Source organism: Symphalangus syndactylus, chromosome 2, assembly GCF_028878055.3.
Source record: "Symphalangus syndactylus isolate Jambi chromosome 2, NHGRI_mSymSyn1-v2.1_pri, whole genome shotgun sequence".
Lineage (NCBI taxonomy): Eukaryota > Metazoa > Chordata > Mammalia > Primates > Hylobatidae > Symphalangus > Symphalangus syndactylus.
Window position 1 is genome coordinate 44,085,868 of NC_072424.2, and position 23,033 is coordinate 44,108,900.

The 23,033-nt window shown below is 43.1% G+C and overlaps 1 protein-coding gene across 4 annotated transcripts in view; it reads right to left on the minus strand.

Moving 5' to 3' along the window:
- Positions 1 to 23,033, minus strand: part of TBC1D12 (TBC1 domain family member 12) — a 147,749-nt gene that overhangs the window by 16,141 nt on the left and 108,575 nt on the right. For 2 of the 4 annotated variants that reach the window (XM_055255043.2, XM_055255013.2), the window contains exons 7-10: positions 14,742 to 14,822; positions 11,053 to 11,141; positions 9,560 to 9,631; positions 5,678 to 5,755 (exon numbers count right to left, since the gene is read on the minus strand). In XM_055255043.2, the coding sequence (XP_055111018.2) occupies positions 5,678 to 5,755; positions 9,560 to 9,631; positions 11,053 to 11,141; positions 14,742 to 14,822 (320 nt within the window). The remainder of the gene's footprint in view (positions 1 to 5,677; positions 5,756 to 9,559; positions 9,632 to 11,052; positions 11,142 to 14,741; positions 14,823 to 23,033) is intronic. The other 2 variants (XM_063629623.1, XM_055255023.2) reach the window with 1 other exon arrangement.

The window sequence follows — 23,033 nt, forward strand, 5'->3', positions numbered from 1 at the left end:
TTATAACACATCTGAGTAAAAAATGAAGAACTCAGAATAAAAGAGATCTATCAGAAGTGCTGCTGAAATACCAAGAAAGGAGACGTTGTGGGGGTTGAGCCTGGAGTACTGGAAAAGCAAGAGACAGAAATAGGAAAAAACCTAAAATGGAAAAGAAGCATAAACTAAGACACAAAAATGGGAACAAAAGAACCAACTCAGCTGGAGTAAGGAAAGGCATTTAGAGAAGGTAGGATGTGTTTATGTTGTGAAAGACCTTGAGTAAAAGGCTAAGCTGCATAGATGTTTGCTTCTTGCTTGTGAGTTACTGGCAGCTATCATATACTTCTCCTTTTTTTTTGTTGTTTCTTTTTTTTGAAGCAGTGTCTCACTCAGTCACCTAGGCTGGAATGCAGTGGCATGGTATCATCTCACTGCAACCTCTGCCTCCCAACCCCAGCTATCCTCCTGCCTCAGCCTCCTGAGTAGCTGAGACTATGGGTGTGTACCACCACACCTGTCCAGCCCATACATTTCTTTAATTAAAAAAAGTTATCAAACACTTACTTCTGGAAGAGATTTGTATAATGGATTTACACAGTAAGACCATTAAGAATAACTGCAATGGGCCGGGCGCAGTGGCTCACGCCTGTAATCCCAACACTTTGGGAGGCTGAGGTGGGTGGATCACCTGAGGTCAGGAGTTCAAGACCAGCCTGGCTAACATGGTGAAATGCTGTCTCTACTAAAAATACAAAAAATTAACCGGGCGTGGTGGCAGGTGCCTGTAGTCCTAGCTACTCGGGAGGCTGAGGCAGGAGAATGGCGTGAACCTGGGAGGCGGAGCTTGCAGTAAGCTGAGATCACACCACTGCACTCCAGACTGGGTGACAGAGCGAGACTCCGTCTCAAAAAAAAAGAACAACTGCAATGATAACTCTGTCTCTTGTTCCCAGCCAAGTGTTTTGAAAGGGATGCCTACAATCACTATCTCTACTTTCTCAGCTCCCTTTTCTTTTTTTTTTTTTTTTTTTTTTGAGACGGAGTTTTGCTCTTTTTGCCCAGGCTGGAGTGCAATGGTGTGATCTCGGCTCACTGCAACCTTGGCCTCCCGGGTTCAAGTGATTATCCTGCCTCAGCCTCCTGAGTAGCTGGGATTATAGGCATGTGCCACCACCCCAGCTAATTTTGTATTTTTAGTAGAGACGGGGTTTCTCCATGTTGGTCAGGCTGGTCTTGAACTCCCGACCTCAGGTAATCCACCCACCTCGGCCTCCCAAAGTGCTGGGATTACAGGCGTGAGCCACTGCACCCAGCTCTCAGCCCCCTTTTCACTCTTTCACACACTTCAGTATGTATTCCCACTCCATTACCATACTATTTTGAGATTTCTCTTGCCAGCATGACCAATGATACTTATTGAAAAACCCAGTGGGTGCTATCTCTCTTAACAGCATTCCCTTAGCTTCTGCAATCCAATTATTTCTTTGTTCTCATCTTATTTCTCTGTCTTCTTCTGAGTACTTTTTGCAGATTCTACAGTAATTGCCTATTTGATTTTCTAGAACTTAAGTTCCATGAAGACAGGGACTGTAATAGGCATAATAATTGCCCACCAAAGATGTCCAAGTCCTTATTAATTACCAGAAGCTATGAAAATGTTGCTGGACATGGTAAAAGGGACTCTACAGATGTGATTACGTCAAGGATCTTGAGATAGGGAGCTTATCCTGAATTATCTGGGTGGGCCTGAAGTAATCATCATGAGGTTCCTCATAAGTGAAAGAAGGCGGCAGGTTAGTCAGAGAGAGATTTGAAGATGCTATACTGCTGGCTTTGAAGACGGAGCTATAGGCCCATGAGCTAAGGAATGTAGGCAGCCTCTAGAAGGTGGAAAAAGCAAGGAAATGGATTCTCCCCTAGAGCTTCCTGAGGAAGCACAACCCTGCCAATACTTTGACTTAAACCCAATGAAGTCTATTTCAGACTTCTAACCTCCAGAATCGTTAAACAGTAACTTTGTGTTGTTGTTGTATGTGTGTTTGTTTAAATTTTTTTTGTAGAGACAGAGTTTTCCTATGTTGCCCAGACTGGTCTCAAACTCCTGACCTCAAGTAATCTTCCCACCTTAGCCTCCCAAAGTGCTGGGATTACAGGCATGAGCCACTGCGCCTGGCCTAATTTGTGTTGTTTAAAGCCACTAAGTTTGTGGTAGTTTGTTACAGTATTCATAGGAAACTAGTACAGAGACCACACCATGTTTGTTTGTTCATAGTTGTATTCTTAGTACCACAATATTTGCTGAATGAATACAAGGGGCAAAGTATTAACCATCTGTAATAGAATGGTAGCAAAGTAAATAGAAGGAATTAAAATTACATTTAATTGTACCTAAGATGTTGTTTAAGTAATGTTATTTTACATACCGCTAAAAAAGAAAAAATGCTGCCAATTAAGCAATGGCATAATACCTTATCACTTGGAATATTTATTTATTTACTTAATTAATTTTTTTGGAGACAGAGTTTAGCTATTATCGTCCAGGCTGGAGTGAAGTGGCACGATATCAGCTCACCGCAACCTTCCCCTCCCAGGTTAAAGCGATTCTCCTGCCTCAACCTCCCGAATAGCTGGGAATGGAGGCACCTGCCACCACGCCTGGCTAAGTTTTGTATTTTTAGTAGCAACGGGGTTTCACCATGTTGGCCTGACTGGTCTCAAACTCCTGACTTCAGGTGATCCGCCTGCCTTGGCCTCCCAAGGTGCTGGGATTACAGGTGTGAGCCACCGTGTCCAGCCCAGAATATTTATGTTATGCATATTTTTAAAGCTATTTATAGCTCACTCAGATTTATCATATATCACTCTTGTTCATATAAGAAAAGAAAATAAGAAAAACAGTTATTTCTATAATTTCTTCAGAGTCCAATTCTTCTAAATATTTTGCATTATTTATTGACTCGTGTGATACACTGAAAAAGATACATTGTTTATGTAGTATTGCTGACAAAACTGTCTAACCTGAATCTAATCATGAAAAAATAATCAAATTCAAGTTGAGGGTCATTCCGCAAACAACTAGCCTTAACTTTTGAAAAGTGACATTGTTACAACACATACAAAAGGCTGAGGAACTGTTCTGTTTTAAAGGAAACTAAAAAGAACAACTAAATACCACACATGACCCTGACTGGGTCTCTACTAAAAATACAAAAATTAGCCAGGCATGGTGGCATGTGCCTGTAATCCCAGTTACTCAGGAGGCTGAGGCAGGAGAACTGCTTGAACCCAGAGGGCGGAGGTTGCAGTGAGCTGAGATTGTGCCACTGCACTCCAGCCTGGGTGACAGAGCGAGACTCTATCTCAAAAAAAAAAAAGAAAAAAGAAAAAAAAGAATGCATAGTCCTTAAGGGAGAGTCCCAGGAGAACAAAGAGAACAGCAATTGCAGTACAGAGCTCCATCATGCAGGCTGGAGTGCAGTGGCGGGATCTCGGCTCACTGCAACCTCCGTCTCCTGGGTTCAAGCAATTCTCCTTGCCTCAGCTTCCCGAGTAGCTGGAATTACAGGCCTATGCCGCCACACCTGGCTAATTTTTGTATTTTTAGTAGAGACGGGGTTTCGCCATGTTGGCCAAGCTGGTCTCGAACTCCTGACCTCAGGTGATCCACCTGCCTCGGCCTCCCAAAATGCTGGGATTACAGGCATGAGCCACCGCACCCGGCCTGTGGTTCTTTTAAATAAGTATAACTGAAACGTGAACCAAGATTATCAAATTTTTTCAAGAATAAAATCTACAGATAAAACTTTCATGAGTTATTTATAGATTCAGCATATGTTATTCATTAACGTAGTTAAAAATGTATTTTGTCAAATCATGACATGAAATAGGTATTCCAATATAATCTACACTATTTTTAACTTAAAAAGTAAGTGTGATTTAACTGACTGGTTTGTCAGTGAGCCTTGATACCACCAGTTAAGTTATATGGTGGTCATTTTACATAAATTCAATGACCTAACAGAGCTCATTTCGGCAGCAAATATACAGTGACCTAGTAAGTCTGCAGCCAGGGTAAAAAAAATATTTAAAACATATTCTAAAAAAATCATTATCATAAGTGTAATAAAAGTAACAGTATTTTAATTTTCCCCAATTTTTCTCAGTATACCAGGTTAAACAAGTGCCTTTAAGTGAGGATTTTTGTTTGTTTGAGACTGAGTCTCGCTCTGTCGCCCACACTGGAGTGCAGTGGCACAACCTCAGCTCACTGCAACCTCTGCCTCCCGGGTTCAAGAAATTCTCGTGCCTCAGCCTCCTGAGTAGCTGGGATTACAGGCATGCGCCTCCACACCCAGGTAATTTTTGTATTTTTAGTAGAGAAAGGATTTTGCCATGTTGGCAAGGCTGGTCTCAAACTCCTGGCCTCAAGTGATCCGCCTGCCTCAGTGTCCCAAAGTGCTAGGGTTATAGGCATGAGCCACTGCACTCAGCCTGAAGATATAATTTTAATAGATTTTTTTTATTTTTTTTAAAGTCTAGTGTAGGCTGGGTGCAGTGGCTCATACATAAACCCAGCACTTTGGGAGGCTGAGGTGGGAGGACCACTTGAGCCCAGGAGTTCAAGATCAGCCTGGCTAACATAGTGAAACCTTGTCTCAAAAAACACAAAATACAAAATAAAATTTAGCCTAAAATGTCAGTAATAGATATTTTGACTAGTCTCAGTAAAGGCTTTTGGGATGCTTTATAGAAACTGAGAAAGTGAACAATTCTAATGATTGGTAACAAAATGTTTTTGCAACTCAAGTAGTTAACAGTCTTCTATTTTCAATAAAGCTAAAGGAGAATCTAATTGAGTTACTGACATAATTAAGCCATCATTCTCAGTAAACTATCGCAAGAACAAAAAACCAAACACCGCATGTTCTCACTCATAGGTGGGAACTGAACAATGAGAACACTTGGACACAGGAAGGGGAACATCACACATCGGGGCCTGTCGTGGGGTGGGGGGAGGGGGGAGGGGGGAGGGGGGAGGGATAGCGTTAGGAGATAATACCTAATGTAAATGATGAGTTAATGGGTGCAGCACACCAATATGGCACCTGTATACATATGTAACAAACCTGCACGTTGTGCACATGTACCCTAGAACTTAGTATAATTAAAAAAAAAAACAAAAAAGTTGATTGAAAATTTATATATGCCCAACCAAAAAAAAAAGTTTGTTTCTTTCATGTATGTAGTTTCTCTATTTGTTTTGATCAGTTACACTAATAATTGTAATAACACAATTAGAAAAAAAGTTTAATATTTAGAATATTATGTATATCAGAAATAAAGCTAATTTTTCATTTTTAATTAATTTATATATTTGTAACAGAAGTATAACGAGATTACTAAAAGACTTTTGGGCAGAAAAGTGTTACATTAGAATAAAATTCTGTGAGAGAAATGAAATAAAATACAGTAGTCCTCCACTTTCCCTAGTTTTGCTTTCTGAAGTTTCAGTTTCCTGTGGTCAACAGTGGTCTGAAAATATTAAATGGCAAGTTCCAGAAATAAACAAGTCATAAGTTTTAAACTGCATGCTGTTCTAAATAGGGTGGTAAAAGCTGGAGTGGTCCTGCTCCGTCCTGCCAAAGAGGGGAATCATCCCTCTATCCAGCGTAACCATGCTGTATATGCTACCCACCTGCCTAGTAGCCATCTCGGTTATAAGATCAACTGTTGTGGTATTGTAGAGCTTGTGTTCGAGTAATGCTTCTTTCACCTAAATTGTTAAAATAGTGTTATAATTGTTCTACTTTATTATTAGTTATTGCTCTTTATGTCTTATTGTGCCTAATTAATAAACTTTATCATAGGTATGTATGTATAGAAAAAACAGTATATATAGGATTCTGCACTATCTGCAGTTTCAGGGCAAGTACAAAACCCCATATAGGCTGGGCAGGGCGGCTCACGCCTGTAATCCCAGCACTTTGGGAGGCCGAGGCGGGTGGATCGCCTGAGGTCAGGAGTTCGAGACTAGCCTGGTCAACATAGTGAAACCCCGTCTTTACTAAAAATACAAAAAATAGCCAGGCATGGTGGCGGGCGCCTGTAATCCCAGCTACTTGGGAGGCTGAGGCAGGAGAACTGCTTGAACCCAGAAGGTGAAGGGTGCAGTGAGCCAAGATCATGCCATTGCACTCCAGCCTGGGCAACAAGAGTGAAACCCCATCTCAAAAACAAAAACAACCAAACCTATATATTCCACTTGGTGTCTTGGAATATATCCCCTGAGGATAAGTGGGGACTGCTGTATATGGCTATTTCCAAAAAGACAAAACATAAGTGTTGGTGAGGTTGTTGAGAAAAAAACTTGCACACTGTTTATAGGAATGTAAATTAGTATAGCTATTATAGAAAACTGTATGGAAGTTCTTCAAAAAAACTAAAAATAGAATTACTATATGGTCCAGCAATCTCACTTCTGGCTATTACCCAAAAGACTTGAAATTGGTATATCAAAAAGATACCTGCACTCCCATGTTCATTACAGTACTACTCAAAATAGCCAAGTTAAGGAATCAACATAAGTGTTCATCAACAGATGAATGGGATGAGACAGGGTGTGTGTGTATACAAAAGAATACTGTTCAGCCTTAACAGAGGAAGAAATTATGTCGTTTGGGACAACATAGATGGAACTGGAGAACATTATGCTAAGTGAAATAAGGCAAAAAACAGAAAAGCAAATATTGCATGTTTTCACTTAAATGTGTAATCTAAAACCACTGAACTCATAGAAGCAAAGAGTAGAATGGTGGTTACCAGAGGCTTGGGGGTGGGGAAGATGATAATCAAAGAGTACAAAAAGCTCCAAATAGAAAGGAGGAGTAACTTTAATTTTTTTGAGACAGGGTCTCACTCTATCGCCCAGGCACAATTTCGGCTTACTACAGCCTCAAGAGCCTGAACTCTAGCGATCTTTCCACCTCAGCCTCTTGAGTAACTGGGACTACAAGTGCACACCACCACACCTGGCTAATTTTTTATTATTTGCAGAGATGAGGTCTCACTGTGTTGCTCAGGCTGGTCTTAAACTCCTGGGCTCAAGCGATCTTCCCACCTTGGCCTCCCAAATGCTGGGATTACAGGCATGAGCCACCATGCCTGGCCTGATTTTTTTTTTTTTTTTGAGATCTATTACACAACATGGCAAATACAACTAATAATTGAGTTCTGTACATTTCACAATCACTCAAAGAGTAAATCTCAAATACTCTCACTACAAAAAATGTCAGATATTTCAGATGTTGGGCAGGTTAATTACTTTGTTTTAATTATACAACATTATATTAAAAAATCATAATATCAGCCAGGCACAGTAGGTCACACTTGTAATCCCAGCACTATGGGAGGCCAATGCAGGCGGGTCACTTGAGCCAGGAGTTCAAGATAAGCCTGGGAAACAGTGCCCTATCTTAACACAAAATACAGAAAATTAGCCAAGCATGGTGGCTTGTGCCTGCAGTCCCAGCTACCTGGGAGTCTGAGGTGGAAGAATCACCAGGGACCAGAGGACCACGAGGTCGAGGCTATAGTAAGTCATGATCACGCCATTGTACTCAAGCCTGGGTGACAGAGTGAGACCCTGTCTCAAAAAAATAAAAATAAAAAAAGAAATACAAGTTCAGAGAAAAAGCAAAAATATAAAATATTAATGAAGAGCTTGTTAATATATTTTTCTTTAAATGGACTATGATATAGGTAAATTCATTACAGTATTTAAACTCCACTACAGACTTCTTTTCTTTTTTTTGAGACAGGGTCTTGCTGTGTTGTGCAGGCTGGAACGCAGTGGTCCAATCCTAGCTTACTGCTGTCTGGGAGTCCTGGGCTCAAGCAATCTTCCTGCCTCAACCTCCCAAAGTGCTGGGATTTACAGGCATGAGACACTGTGCCCAGCCTGGGGACTTTTTTTTTTTTTTTTGAGACAAGAGTTTTGCTCTTGTTGCCCAGGCTGGAGTGCAGTGGCACGATCTTGGCTCACTGAAACCTCCGCCTCCCAGATTCAAGTGATTCTCCTGCCTCAGCCTCCTGAGTAGCTGGGATAACAGGCGCGTGCCACCATGCCCGGCTAATTTTTGTATTTTCAATAGAGACGAGGTTTCATCATGTTGGTCAGGCTGGTCTCGAACTCCTGAATATGTAATCTACCCACCTAGGCCTCCCAAAGTGCTGGGATTACAGGCGTGAGCCACCACGCCCGGCCTGCCTGGGTACATTTTTAAAAAACTATAAGATGTCATCATTTAACCAGTGCTAAAAAATTAAATTATTTACAAGTAAACTTACGATGAAAAACTTTAAACTTCAACTTAAACATGTGAAGGGGATACACGGTATTCTTACAATTCATTCACAGAATACCTGAGTAAGAGAGTTTAAAGACTCTTTGCTCAAATCTAACTTTCTCTATAAGGACTATCTTATGATCTTTTCAAATACTACAACCTGCCCCACCCTAAACCTAGCACTTTCCCCCTTTATCATCTCACACTTTTCTACAGCACTTATCTTTTAATATAACATGATTTACTTATTTGTTTGTTGTTTATTGTCTGTTTCTTTCTTCTAAACTGTAAGCATCGTAAGGACAGAAATCATTTTGTTCATTGAGGTATTTCAAGTGCCTAGAACAATGCCTGACATATAGTCATAAGAACACAATAAATATTTGTTCAGTAAACAAACATAGAAATGAACATGCAAAAGAACAAAGTAACTTGTACCAGACAGCCACCCTATAGAGAGGTCTAACATTCTTCTATTTTAAGGCAAAGGTGAGGAGATGAAAGTTCTATAACTTCTAGTTAAAAATGGTAATTGAACATCACATCTTTCTTTGTTCTCCTGCAAAATCCAACTAAAAATACAGTAAAGAAAAAAATAAATATTAACCCACAAGGACCACAAGAATGAAAAATTATATAGTAGATAGTTAATAGTATTTTAGAAATTGTAAATTAAATAAGTGTAGAACGTTAAAACTAAAATATCTACAGAGGAGGAAGCCAATAATCAGCAAGCCAATTCAGCTGTAAAACCCTGAAGGCTCAGAAGCTGAAGTTGTCAGGTACCTGTGAAATTGAGAAATAGAGCTAAAAATAGGATTGGGTGAAAAGTCTGTATAAGGAGCAAATCCCCTCCCCTATCCTTTAGGGACAGGTACCTATCCTTCCCTTAACCTGGTAGAACATAGGAGGTTTACTGTCTAGAGGCACAGTCATGGAAAAGAGGGTTAGGAAGAGGGGGACGAGGCATCACACTGACATCAGGACATGAGATAAAAGTTTATAAATTGCATGGTGAAATCTCCCGCAGCTCCCCCAGAAAGCTGGCAGCCTCAAGTACATATAAGCTCCTGGCAAGAGATGGAAAGATTCTTCGCTGGCTAAATTGATAAGCCCAAGAAAAACAGACATAGAAATACAGACATTTGGGAGCTAATACAACATAGGATATTTTGACAAAGAGTGTAGATAAAATGCTTATATTCAAAAAATAGATTGAAACAAATACTTACATAACCAACATCAGGTCTGTAGCATGTGTATGCCCCTAAAATACTATGTAAGACATCATGATATGGGCCACCCTTAGGAGAGAAAAATGAAATTTGAAACTGTACAAATAATTGTCTCTAAGTTAATTTTCATATGTTAATAAACTGTAGCATTTCCTAAATGACTAGTTTTAGCATATTTAATAAAAAATATTATAAATGTACTCTGCCAAGATGTTTTCCAAATTATTAATAAGAAATATTTAATACTGCAGATGGGTGCAGTGGCTCATGCCTGTAATCCCAGCACTTTAGGAGGTCGAGATGGGCAGGTCACTTGAGGCCAGGAGTTTGAGACCAGCTTGGCTAACATGGCGAAACCCCATCTCTGCTACAAATACAAAAATGAGCTGGGCATGGTGTCATATGCCTGTAATTCCAGCTACTCGGGTGGCTGAGGCACAAGAATCGCTTGAATTCAGGAGGCAGTGTTTGCACTGAGCCAGGATTGTGCCACTGCACTCCAGCCTGGGCAACAGAGTGAGAATCTCTCTCAAAAAAAAAAAAAAAGAAATATTTAGTACTAAATAACAACAACAAAAAAAGCCAAATAAACTTACTTGATGGATACAAGCTATATAATTTGTCAACAGTTTTAAAATCTTCTAGATTTGGTATAATAAGAGTATGAGAGTATGATGAATACACACTGTTTCATTTTATGTAATACAGCGTCAGCAGAAAAAAAACCATCAAGCTACACTAAACTGTGTTAATAATTTTAATCTTAATGGTAAAAATTTTTATCTCATTTTATTTTTATCAATCTAAAGATAGAAGAATTCCATGTATAAAGACTTGAATCAGCTGGGTGTGGTGGCACATGCCTGTAATCCCATAATCCCAGCTACGCAGGAGGCTGATGCAGGAGGCTGATGCAGGAGGATTGCTTGAGCCTAGGAGTTTGAGTTCAGCCTGGGCAACACAGCAAGACCTGATCTCAAATTTAAAAAGAAATAAAAATGAAGACTTGAGTCAAAGATAAAGTATATATAATGTAGTTATTTCTTTTTTTATAAGATATAAGCAACTTCATAATAGCCTATGTACAAAGAAAACCATTTCTTCCTATTTTAATGATAATTCTGAAAATTTTTAAGTTTTGTGACAAAGTTCTTTATACTTTAACAATTTACTAGGACAAAATATTAAGAATTCATATATCTTACAAAATAAAAAGCAAAATAAATTCACTGTAATAAAATTCATCAAGTGCCTACTACATAAAAGGTATTAAATGCTATGCTAACTACAATGTATTTCGGTCAGTGGAATAAAATAATAGAAATTCCTTTATAATTTTATACCTAGTTTTAGACTTTTTACATAGGGTCCCCAATTTCTAGAGTTTTGCCTTTTTTAAAGTAATAGCTATTCATTTAAAGAATCTGTTGCCTTGGATATTGATAGATTTTTTTTTTTTAAGTAATTACAAGCTGATTAGAAACCCTCACCTTCTGAAAGATGTAGAGAGATGGAAATGTACGGGATATGTCCAACTTAATTAATTCCAGACTGGCCTCTCGATCAGCAACAGATACACCTGCATTTACCAAGCAGATACAATTTAAATGATCACTTGGCTGTAACAAGTTCAATTTTATAAATACAGAACGATCACACAGCATGTGTTATTTAAGTTAAAAACTGAATAATCAAATTATAAGAAATGTCACATAGCTTTTGTTAGAACTTGTTATTCTCTTGTACAAAGAAAATAGCTATACATTTATCAGAAAGTTATATGGTAAAGGATTTCTAATTCCATCCAGTTTTTACAGAAGATAGGGGCAGACCATCATTTCCATGGTAACAACTAGGAAAAAAAATTACAAATATCAGCCGGGCGCGGTGGCTCACGCTTGTAATCCCAGCACTTTGGGAGGCCGAGGTGGGCGGATCACGAGGTCAGGAGATCGAGACCACGGTGAAACCCCGTCTCTACTAAAAATACAAAAAAATTAGCCGGGCGTGGTGGCGGGCGCCTGTAGTCCCAGCTACTCGGAGAGGCTGAGGCAGGAGAATGGCGTGAACCCAGGAGGCGGAGCTTGCAGTGAGCCGAGATTGTGCCACTGCACTCCAGCCTGGGCGACAGAGCGAGACTCCGTCTCAAAAAAAAAAAAAAATTACAAATATCACATTTAAAAAATCATCAGAGAGCTATGGATATAGAGAGATCAATAGGATACAATTCCAGAAAAGTAAGAGTCTTTCCTTGGTGAGTAGACACTAGTGTCCATTTTTCTTCCTAGGGGTATCTGCCAGGTCTGGGTATGGGCTTAGGATCGAGCTCACCAAAGACAAAGTCACTCTGGTTGGAGGAAGAGAAACCAGAAGAGCTACACATGGCCAAATAAAACTGATGTGATAGACAGGAATCTGGAGGAGCCCTGAATGTGTATCTGGTTTTCCCTATGGGACTTTTCTGAATGCAGAAGGCCAGGCTAGAAATGCAGAATAAAATCACCCAAAGTCACAAGGTCTTGAGAGGGCATATCATTGGAGGGAGATACCTGTAATCAAAACAGAACACTTTGGGCCGGGTGTGGTGGCTCATGCCTGTAATCCCAGCACTTTGGGAGGCCGAGGTGGGTGGATCACCTGAGGTCAGGAGTTTGAGACCAGCCTGACCAACATGGTGAAACCCTGTCTCTACTAAAAATTAGCCAGGCATGGTGGAGCGCACCTGTAATCCCAGCTACTCAGGGGACTGAGACAGGAGAATTGCTTGAACCTGTGAGGCAGAAGTTGCAGTGAGCCAAGATTGTGCCACTGCACTCCAGCCTGGGCGACAGAGCGTCTCAAAAAAAAAAAAAAAAAACCACTTTTTCCCATCAAGAAATTTGAAACTCAAGATAAACTAAGTCTATCTAAAGCTACAACCTTGCCCCAACCTAGATCAATTAATGGTTGAATTGAGGTGATAAGCCCTTAATCGAACTGCCTAACAGGAAAGAGCAGCTTCCTCTGCAGGGGAAACCTCAGCTTTGGTTTCTACATTTTTTTTTTTTTTTTTTTTGTGAATTTGTTTTCATTGGGGAACATGGCACAGGGTGAGAAATGTCACCTTGGGCTATGGTATGCCCCACCTCCCAGAGAATGTCCATTTGCATTCTAATCTTCCTGAGATGCTTTATGGAACTTTTTCTTCTTCTTGGAGCTCTCTTGCCAGCCGCCTCTTCAGGCCCACTGCTGACCAGCTCCTCTTTGGAGAATTTCCTCTTTTTCTTGGAGCCACTCTACATTCTTTTTATATACAACGTCTGGTATACAATTTAAACATTTAAGATATACAAAGAAGCAGAAAATGTGACTTGCAACCACTTTAAAGGGGAAATAAGGGGAAAAACAGCCAACAGAGGCAGACCTGCAGATGATACAGTATTGGAATTAACAGGCAACAACACTATCTGTTATAAATATGTTAAAGAAAATATCTGGCTGATATGCGCTAGAGAAAAAAATAATAATAAATTTTAAAAAGAAAATAGACGAAAAGATGGTGGAAGGAACATGGGATGAGAAGATGAAGAATTTCATCAGAGAAACAGAATGTATAAAAAGAACCAAGTGAACATTCTACAATTACAAAGCATATCTGAAATTAAAAGCCCATTACACAGATTTAGATTTAATAGCAGACTAGATAAACCAGAAGAAAGGATTAGTGAATTTGATGATGGATCAATAAAAATCAATGAAACTGAAGCAGAGAAAGAGAAAAAAAAAAGAATTGGCCAGGCACAGTTGTTCATGCCTGCAATCCCAGCACTTTGGAAGGCCAAGGCAGGAGGATTGCTTGAGGCCAGGAGTTTGAGACCAGCTAGGGAAACATAGAGGGACCCCATCCATATATGATGAATTAAAATTTTTTTTCTTTCTTTCTTTTTTTTTTTTTTTTGAGACGGAGTCTCGCTCTGTCGCCCAGGCTGGAGTGCAGTGGCGCAATCTCGGCTCACTGCAAGCTCCGCCTCCCGGGTTCATGCCATCCTGCTGCCTCAGCCTCTCCAAATAGCTGGGACTACAGTCACCCGCCACCACGCCCAGCTAATTTTTTGTATTTTTAGTAGAGATGGGGTTTCACCATGGTCTCGATCTCCTGACCTCGGGATCCGCCCGCCTCAGCCTCCCAAAGTGCTGGGATTACAAGCGTGAGCCACCGCGCCTGGCCTAATTTTTTTTCAATTATATAAAATTATATCTATCCCCCACCAAAAAAAGAAAAAAAAAAGAGAGTGTAAGAGGCTTGTGAAACACTGTTAAATGGTCTACTATACATGTAATTGGAGTCCAGAAGGAAAACAGGCAAGAAAGGGCAGAAGCAATATTTAAAAAGACAATGACCAAAAAGTTAAATGACACATGCAAATTATACATATCCAAGAAATAAGAAAACAGTAATTTATGTAGACACTGCTTCTGACTAGAACTCTTCATTACATTCAGTTAATTTCTACTGAAGTGCAACTTTCACCATTTATTCTTTTTCTTTGGAGATGAAGTCTGTTACCCAGGCTGGAGTGCAATGGTGTGATCTCAGCTCACTGTAACCTCTGCCTCCCAGGTTCAAGACATTCTCCCTACCTCAGCCTCCCAAGTAGCTGGGATTGCAGGCACCTGCCACTACGCCCGGCTAATTTTTGGTTTTTTAGTAGAGATGGGGTTTCACCATGTTGTCCAGGCTGGTTTCGAACTCCTGACCTCAGGTGATCCACCTGCCTTGGCCCCCCAAAGTGCCAGGATTACAGGTGTGAGCCATCCGCCCAGCCTCACCATTTATTATTGAAAAAATATTTCAGAAGTGAATACTTATAATTTTAATTCTCATAATTTCAATGCTTCATAAAACTGAGTTAAAAATGATGAAATAGCTGCTGTCTGCCAGTACAAAACTTCTTTACCTTTTACGTACTTTTAGTTCTCCACAAATAGCTGACATAGCTAAGAGGTTTTAGGATGATACTTACATGAACTCTTCTGCAAATCAAGTCTTTTTTCTAGCCTTGTTTACTGAAAGGGTTATTAAGATTAAATAAGATGATATATGTAAAGCAATTACTACAGCTTCTGATACATGGTACAAAATCATGCTCAGCAGCTGAATTTTCATCCTAAAATTCTTATTTAAAAAAAGAAATCACACCTTCTGTATCGTTCTCTGAACTTGTTTCACTGAAACTTTTCCACCGTTCTTTTGCTCTTGAGAGGAAGATTTCATAAAGTTCTGGGGGGTGGGAGAAGAACAAAAATGTATGAATAACAGGAAAGAAATATATTTGCAAATTTTAATTTTTACTCTTTACCTATTACAGGTCAGGTCTCTCTGATGTAGCAAGCATCAAAAAAGTGGCAAATCTAAGTACTTGATTCTACCAAAACTATTCATTATATACCCAGAAAGAAAGTAAATAAAATTACTGCATAGCAATCATCCATACAGAATGTACATATGAGGCAGAAAGAGATGCTTCTGCTAAGAAGTATCATTGTGGAACAGCAGAAAAGAATGATTTTTGGAGTCAATCAGACCTAGATTCAAATTCTAGCTCTGCCATTTACTATCTGAGGGACTTCAAGAAAGTTATTGAGCTACCCTGGAACTCAGCTTTCTTTATCTGTAAACCAGAGAAAAACACCACCTACTCATAGGGTTACTGATGGTTAAATAAGAAAATACATGTAAAGCTCCTGGCACCTCATAGCACTTCAATAGATGCTCGATCTTGCTTTCTATCACTCCTGAAACTGGTGTCTCCATTATGATATTGCTATCTAAAGCTACTTATATTTCACACAGACTTGGTGTGTGTCACCAACAAACAAAATCTCTACCCCTATCTTTTTAATTTCAGTGCCTAGTCACTGCACTCCTATATGCAGGATCTCAAAAACTTCAGGACACGAAAGATTTAAAAAGTTTTCTCAATTCCCAAATTTTATTTGTCTTTATTTTGTAACTAACTATTGCAGATATTTGAAACTACATAAAAATAGGACATTTCAGGGACAGAAGAATAGAAAAGATATGTCTTGCCCAAACACCAAAGTTTATATATTGTCCAAAATAAGTTTTTTGGTTCCTTCCTTCCTTCCTTCCTTCCTTCCTTCCTTCCTCCCTCCCTCCCTCTCTCTCTCTCTTTCTTCTCTCTTTCTTTCTTCTCTTTCCCTCTCTGGCCCAGGCTACAATCTACTCCGCTTGCTGCTGCCCGCGCCGCGGACTGACTGGGACTGCCGGCGCGCGCGACCACTCCCTGCCTCTTCTCCTTTCGCTGCACGCACGCGTTCGCCATCTTGGCCACGCTGGTCGCCAGCTCCTGACGCTGAGTGCTCTGCCCACCTCAGCCTCCCGAGGTACTGGGACTACAGACGGAGTCTCGCTCACCCAGTGCTCGGAGTTGCCCGGGCTGGAGTGCGGTGGCGTGGTCTGGCCTCGCGGCAGCCTCTGCCCCCCAGCCGCCTGCCTTGGCCTGCCAGGGTGCTGGGATTGCAGCCCCTGCCCGGCCGCCGCCCCATCTGGGAAGTGAGGAGCGCCTCTGCCCGGCCGCCCCGTCTGGGAAGTGAGGAGCGCCTCTGCCCGGCCACCCACCATCTGGGAAGTGAGGAGCGCCTCTGCCTGGCCGCCCCGTCTGGGAAGTGAGGAGTGCCTCTGCCCGGCCGCCCCGTCTGGGAAGTGAGCAGCGCCTCTGCCCGGCCACCCCGTCCGGGAAGAAGTGAGGAGCGCCTCTGCCCGGCCGCCCCGTCCGGGAAGAAGTGAGGAGCGCCTCTGCCCGGGCGCCCCATCCGGGAAGAAGTGAGGAGCGCCTCTGCCCGGCCGCCCCGTCTGGGAAGTGAGGAGTGCCTCTGCCTGGCCACCCATCGTCTGGGAAGTGAGGAGCGCCTCTGCCCGGCCGCCCCATCCGGGAAGAAGTGAGGAGCGCCTCTGCCCGGCCGCCCCGTCCGGGAAGAAGTGAGGAGCGCCTCTGCCCGGCCGCCCCATCCGGGAAGAAGTGAGGAGCGCCTCTGCCCGGCCGCCCCGTCTGGGAAGTGAGGAGTGCCTCTGCCTGGCCACCCATCGTCTGGGAAGTGAGGAGCGCCTCTGCCCGGCCGCCCCATCCGGGAAGAAGTGAGGAGCGCCTCTGCCCGGCCGCCCCGTCCGGGAAGAAGTGAGGAGTGCCTCTGCCCGGCCGCCCCGTCCGGGAAGAAGTGAGGAGCGACTCTGCCCGGCCGCCCCGTCCGGGAAGAAGTGAGGAGCGCCTCTGCCCGGCCACCCCGTCGGGAAGAAGTGAGGAGCGCCTCTGCCCGGCCGCCCCGTCGGGAAGAAGTGAGGAGCGCCTCTGCCCGGCCGCCCCGTCCGGGAAGAAGTGAGGAGCGCCTCTGCCCGGCCGCCCCGTCGGGAAGAAGTGAGGAGCGCCTATGCCCGGCCACCCTGTCCGGGAAGAAGTGAGGAGCGCCTCTGCCCGGCCGCCCTGTCTGGGAGGTGAGGAGCGCCTCTGCCCGGCTACCCATCGTCTGGGAGGTGAGGAGCGCCTCTGCCCGGCCACCCATCGTCTGGGAGGTGAGGAGCGCCTCTGCCCGGCCACCCATCGTCTGGGAGGTGAGGAGCGCCTCTGCCCGGCTGCCCCATCTGGGAAGTGAGGAGCGCCTCTGCCCGGCCACCCATCGTCTGGGAAGTGAGGAGCGCCTCTGCCCGGCCGCCCCATCTGGGAAGTGAGGAGCGCCTCTGCCCGGCCGCCCCATCCGGGAAGAAGTGAGGAGCGCCTCTGCCCGGCCGCCCCATCTGGGAAGTGAGGAGCGCCTCTGCCCGGCCACCCATCGTCTGGGAAGTGAGGAGCGCCTCTGCCCGGCCGCCCCATCTGGGAAGTGAGGAGCGCCTCTGCCCGGCCGCCCCGTCCGGGAAGAAGTGAGGAGCGCCTCTGCCCGGCCACCCATTGTCTGGGAAGTGAGGAGCGCCTCTGCCCGGCCACCTATCGTCTGGGAAGAAGTGAGGAGCGTCTCTGCCTGGCCGCCCCGTCTGGGAAGTGAGGAGCGCCTCTGCCCGGCCGCCCCGTGTCTGGGAAGAAGTGAGGAGCGCCTCTGCCCGGCCGCCCCATCCGGGAAGAAGTGAGGAGCGCCTCTGCCCGGCCGCCCCATCTGGGAGGTGAGGAGCGCCTCTGCCCGGCCACCCATCGTCTGGGAAGTGAGGAGCGCCTCTGCCCGGCCACCCACCATCTGGGAAGTGAGGAGCGCCTCTGCCCGGCGACCCCGTCTGGGAAGTGAGGAGCGCCTCTGCCCGGCCGCCCCGTCTGGGAAGTGAGGAGTGCCTCTGCCTGGCCACCCATCGTCTGGGAAGTGAGGAGCGCCTCTGCCCGGCCGCCCCATCCGGGAAGAAGTGAGGAGCGCCTCTGCCCGGCCGCCCCGTCCGGGAAGAAGTGAGGAGTGCCTCTGCCCGGCCGCCCCGTCCGGGAAGAAGTGAGGAGCGACTCTGCCCGGCCGCCCTGTCCGGGAAGAAGTGAGGAGCGCCTCTGCCCGGCCACCCCGTCGGGAAGAAGTGAGGAGCGCCTCTGCCCGGCCGCCCCGTCGGGAAGAAGTGAGGAGCGCCTCTGCCCGGCCGCCCCGTCCGGGAAGAAGTGAGGAGCGCCTCTGCCCGGCCGCCCCGTCCGGGAAGAAGTGAGGAGCGCCTCTGCCCGGCCGCCCCGTCGGGAAGAAGTGAGGAGCGCCTATGCCCGGCCGCCCTGTCCGGGAAGAAGTGAGGAGCGCCTCTGCCCGGCCGCCCTGTCTGGGAGGTGAGGAGCGCCTCTGCCCGGCTACCCATCGTCTGGGAGGTGAGGAGCGCCTCTGCCCGGCCACCCATCGTCTGGGAGGTGAGGAGCGCCTCTGCCCGGCTGCCCCATCTGGGAAGTGAGGAGCGCCTCTGCCCGGCCACCCATCGTCTGGGAAGTGAGGAGCGCCTCTGCCCGGCCGCCCCATCTGGGAAGTGAGGAGCGCCTCTGCCCGGCCGCCCCATCCGGGAAGAAGTGAGGAGCGCCTCTGCCCGGCCGCCCCATCTGGGAAGTGAGGAGCGCCTCTGCCCGGCCACCCATCGTCTGGGAAGTGAGGAGCGCCTCTGCCCGGCTGCCCCATCTGGGAAGTGAGGAGCGCCTCTGCCCGGCCGCCCCGTCTGGGAAGAAGTGAGGAGCGCCTCTGCCCGGCCACCCATTGTCTGGGAAGTGAGGAGCGCCTCTGCCCGGCCACCTATCGTCTGGGAAGAAGTGAGGAGCGTCTCTGCCTGGCCGCCCCGTCTGGGAAGTGAGGAGCGCCTCTGCCCGGCCGCCCCGTGTCTGGGAAGAAGTGAGGAGCGCCTCTGCCCGGCCGCTCCCTCTGGGAGGTCTACCACGGAGGCCAGAAGCAATGTGGGGGCTGGACGTGGTGGCTCACGCCTGTGGTCCCGGCACTCTGGGGGGCGAGGCGGGTTGATCACTTCGGGCTAGGAGTTCAAGACCAGTCTGGCCAACTTGGCGAAACATGAAGAATACAACAGACAAACCAACCAACCAACTCAGTGACAACAAAACAGGTCTACCCTGGAGTCATACTCTAATTTTTTCTATTTTCCTCCCTTTCTGATCCTTTATCCCACTTTCTTTTTCTTCCTCTTCCTTCTCCCTCTTCTTTGTCAAATAGAGGATTGAGTTATTATCACTGATCCATATAAAGTCCCTCTCTCATTTATTTTAACTCCCACCCCCCATTTCTATTCCCCAACTTTCCATGTGCAACCTTCCTAATATGTTTGATACGCATCTTTTTGTTTGTATGTATTTTTAGAAAATGTTTATTGTTTTTGTATGCAAAAAAAATTAATAAACCTACTCACCATTGCAGATAAAAAAAAAAAAAAAATAAGTTTTTTGCTTCAATTAATTCTTTTTAAAATTTTATTCATTTTTAAAGGTAAGACAAGAACATGGTTTTAAAAAATTTCAAAAAGTAGGCCAGGCATGGTGGCTCATGCCTGTAATCCTAGCACTTTGGGAGGCCAAGGCAGGTGGATCACCTGAGGTCAGGAGTTTGAGACCAGTCTGGCCAACATGGTGAAACCCTGTCTCTACTAAAAATACAAAAAATTTAGCTGGGCATGGTGGTGCATGCCTGTAATCCCAGATACTTGGGAGGCTGAGGCAGGAGAATCGCTTGAGCCCGGGAGGTGGTGGTTGCTGTGAGCAGAGATCGCACCACTGCACTCCAGTCTGGGCAACAAAGCAAGACTCCGTTTAAAAAAAAAAAAAAAAAATTTCAAAAAGTACAAAATAGTATAGAGAGAAAAATAAATTTCCTATCCTCAGATGTAAGTGTGGTTATCAGAGCTCTAATTCTTCCAAGAATGAAAATATGCATGCACAAGTATATGCATAAATATATAATCCTTTTTAAAAAAATTAAAGTGGCAACATGTTTCATGCACTGATCTGTATCTTACTTTGTTATATTAGAGGTTGTTCCACATTAGTAGATATAGATCTGCTTTTGTTTCTTTTAAACAACTGCATAATTTTCCAAAGTAATGACTATACCATAACAAGTATTCTTATATTGCCAAGAAGCATATCATTATCAAATATCTGACTAGATATATTTCAAACAGACTCTTACTATTCTAATATTTTCTCCCTTCTATTTACTTTTCATTACTACTAATGGTTTGGAAAGAAGAAAATTGAAGAAAAAAAAACTTAAAATTCCTATCATTATTATTATTATTTTTTTTGAGACAGGGTCTTTCTCTGTTGCCCAGACTGGAGTGCAGTGGTGTGACCTCAGCTCACTGCAACCTCCCTCTCCCGGGTTCAAGCAATTCTCAGCCTCCTGAGTTGCTGGGATTACTGGCATGCACCACCATATCCAGTTAATTTTTTGTATTTTCAGTAGAGTCAGGGTTTTACCATGTTGGCCAGGCTGGTCTTGAACTCCTGGCCTCATGTGATCCATCTGCCTCAGCCTCCCAAAGTGCTAGGATTACAGGCGTAAGCCACCACACCAGGCAAAATGCCTATTATTTATGCCTGGCTCCATCAGTGATTTCATAGAAGAGACGAATATAAGGTTAAAATTTATACATATAATTATTTGGGGGTTATTAGGTATAAAATTGTAAGTTTAAAAAAAAAACTCAAACTGGTTCTAAGACAGTCAGCTTCAATATCATACCCAAATTTTAAAACTATCTAAAAAAAAGGGGCTCACCAGACAAACCCATCAGTTTTAGAACTCATAAAATTGATCTAATAATAAAAATGTGGTAAGGCATTTCAAAACATCAAAGGACATCTCTCCAGTAAGATTTACAGTTAAGAAGACCTGCATCTCAGTTCAATTTGATGCTTGGGTCCTCATGTCACACTTACTTTGCTTTGAATCTGCAAAGGGAGAGTTTGAAGCAGGCTTAAAGATACTCTGGACTTGAACAGAGAATACTTTCAGTGTATATTTTGCTTTCTGATTTTGTGACAGTTATGATATTATCCATACTCTCAGCAAAATGCACTTACTTTATCGTTTTATATTATCATGAATAACTGTTAGAACAATCCTTTCATATTCTTACCCCTATTTTACAGATGAAGAAAAACTAAGATTTCCAGATGTTAAGTAATATGCCCAAGGTCACAAACCTAATATATATGGTGGAACCAAGATTTGAACCATATTTGACTGACTTTAGAGCCCTTACTCTTAGCTACTATTCTGTAATGATTATAAATTTCATGACTAAAACAAGTCAAATTACTAAAGCCATTCAAAAGTAAACAAGATTAACAAAAATAAATGTACTTCAATCCAATTTTAGCATCTTTTCCACACTAATAAAAAAGAAGAGAATAAACACACATTCCATTCTCAAATACATAAATGTTTAGCGAAGAAAATCGAAAATTATGTTGGAAATAAATGACTCAGTTATGTTACAAAACTATAAAGTTCAAGCTAAAAATGAACCTTTTGATTACAGTATCACAAAACGTTAACACCAATTTAACCAATATTTTAATGTCTAAGTTATCAAGATAACTCAGATTCTAAAGCCAGTTATCAATAAAATTGAAAACAAAACTTCATATAACCATCAATACCTCATTACCTGTTTGCAAAATTGATTCTTAAGACTTTAAACAATACAGTATGTTCAAAAACTCTTATTATGGATTTAGAAAATCAAACTGAAAGTTCTGACTATAATTTAAAAATAATCTGTTCCAAACTCAGAAAGCAAAAGTAATCTCTGTTTACATTTGGAGAGAACAGTTAAGTCATATAAAATCTAACTTTTTCTAAGTTAAATAAAAACTTAATTCTTCCTTTAAATTCTATTCTAAAAGTTTTTAAGTTCTTTGAAAATAACATGTTGGCTGGGCACAGTGGCTCACGCCTGTAATCCCAGCACTTTGGGAGGCTGAGGTGGGCATATCACCGGAGGTCAAGAGTTCGAGACCAGCCTGGCCAACATGGCGAAACCGCATCTCTACTAAAAATACAAAAATTAGTCAGTGTGGTGGCAGGCGCCTGTAATCTCAGCTACTTGGGAGGCTGAGGCAGGGACAACTGCTTGAACCCAGGAGGCGGGGGTTGCAGTGAGCTGAGAGAGCACCACTGCACTCCAGCCTCAGTGACAGAGCAAGACTCCATCTAAAAAAATAAATAAATAAAATAATATGTTTATTACAGGAGACTTGTGAAAATCAAATTTTAAAATAATACATAATCGTAATATCCAAAGTTGGCATCGTTTTTCAGACAAAGGGTAAACATTTAAATTTTTGTTATAATTTTGTCCAATTATATATAATGCTGATTGCTGCAATGAACATTTTTGTAGAAAAGCTTTTGCATCCAATCCTGGTTATTTCCTCAGAGTAAATTCTTAGAACTAAAATAAATAAACAGTCAAAGGTTATGTGTTTGAGACCTTTGGTTAATATTTATGAATGATTTTCAGTCATCCTCATACGGGTAATTCTCATTCATTTTAATCTCTTTTGAGGGATGAAAAACAGTACTTGGATGTTAACATATATGTCTTTTTTATAGAATGGCAGGAAAAAATATATGTCTTTGATTTGGGTATCTCAAGGAAAATGGTTAAATAAATTATAGTACAGCCAAATTGTGGAATACAATGTAGCTATGGTACATATGAGGCAGACTTGTATGTGCTAACATGGAAGATGTTCAAGATAGATTATAGGGTGAAGAAAGAAAGCCACAGAATAACCTGATGGCATAAATTGTGGGGGAAAAAATAAAAAAGAAAAGCTTTAAAATTGATCATATGTAGATGCACACTTTATGTACATAGAAAAAAGACCAGAAAGAATATACACCAAATTGCTAACAGTGTTTACAGTAGGATCAGGAATAGCAGTTCAGGTGGAAGAGCAGACACTTGTACCTTCTCATTACTTTAACTTTTTCCAATAAATATAAAAAGAAAAATTTTAGAAGT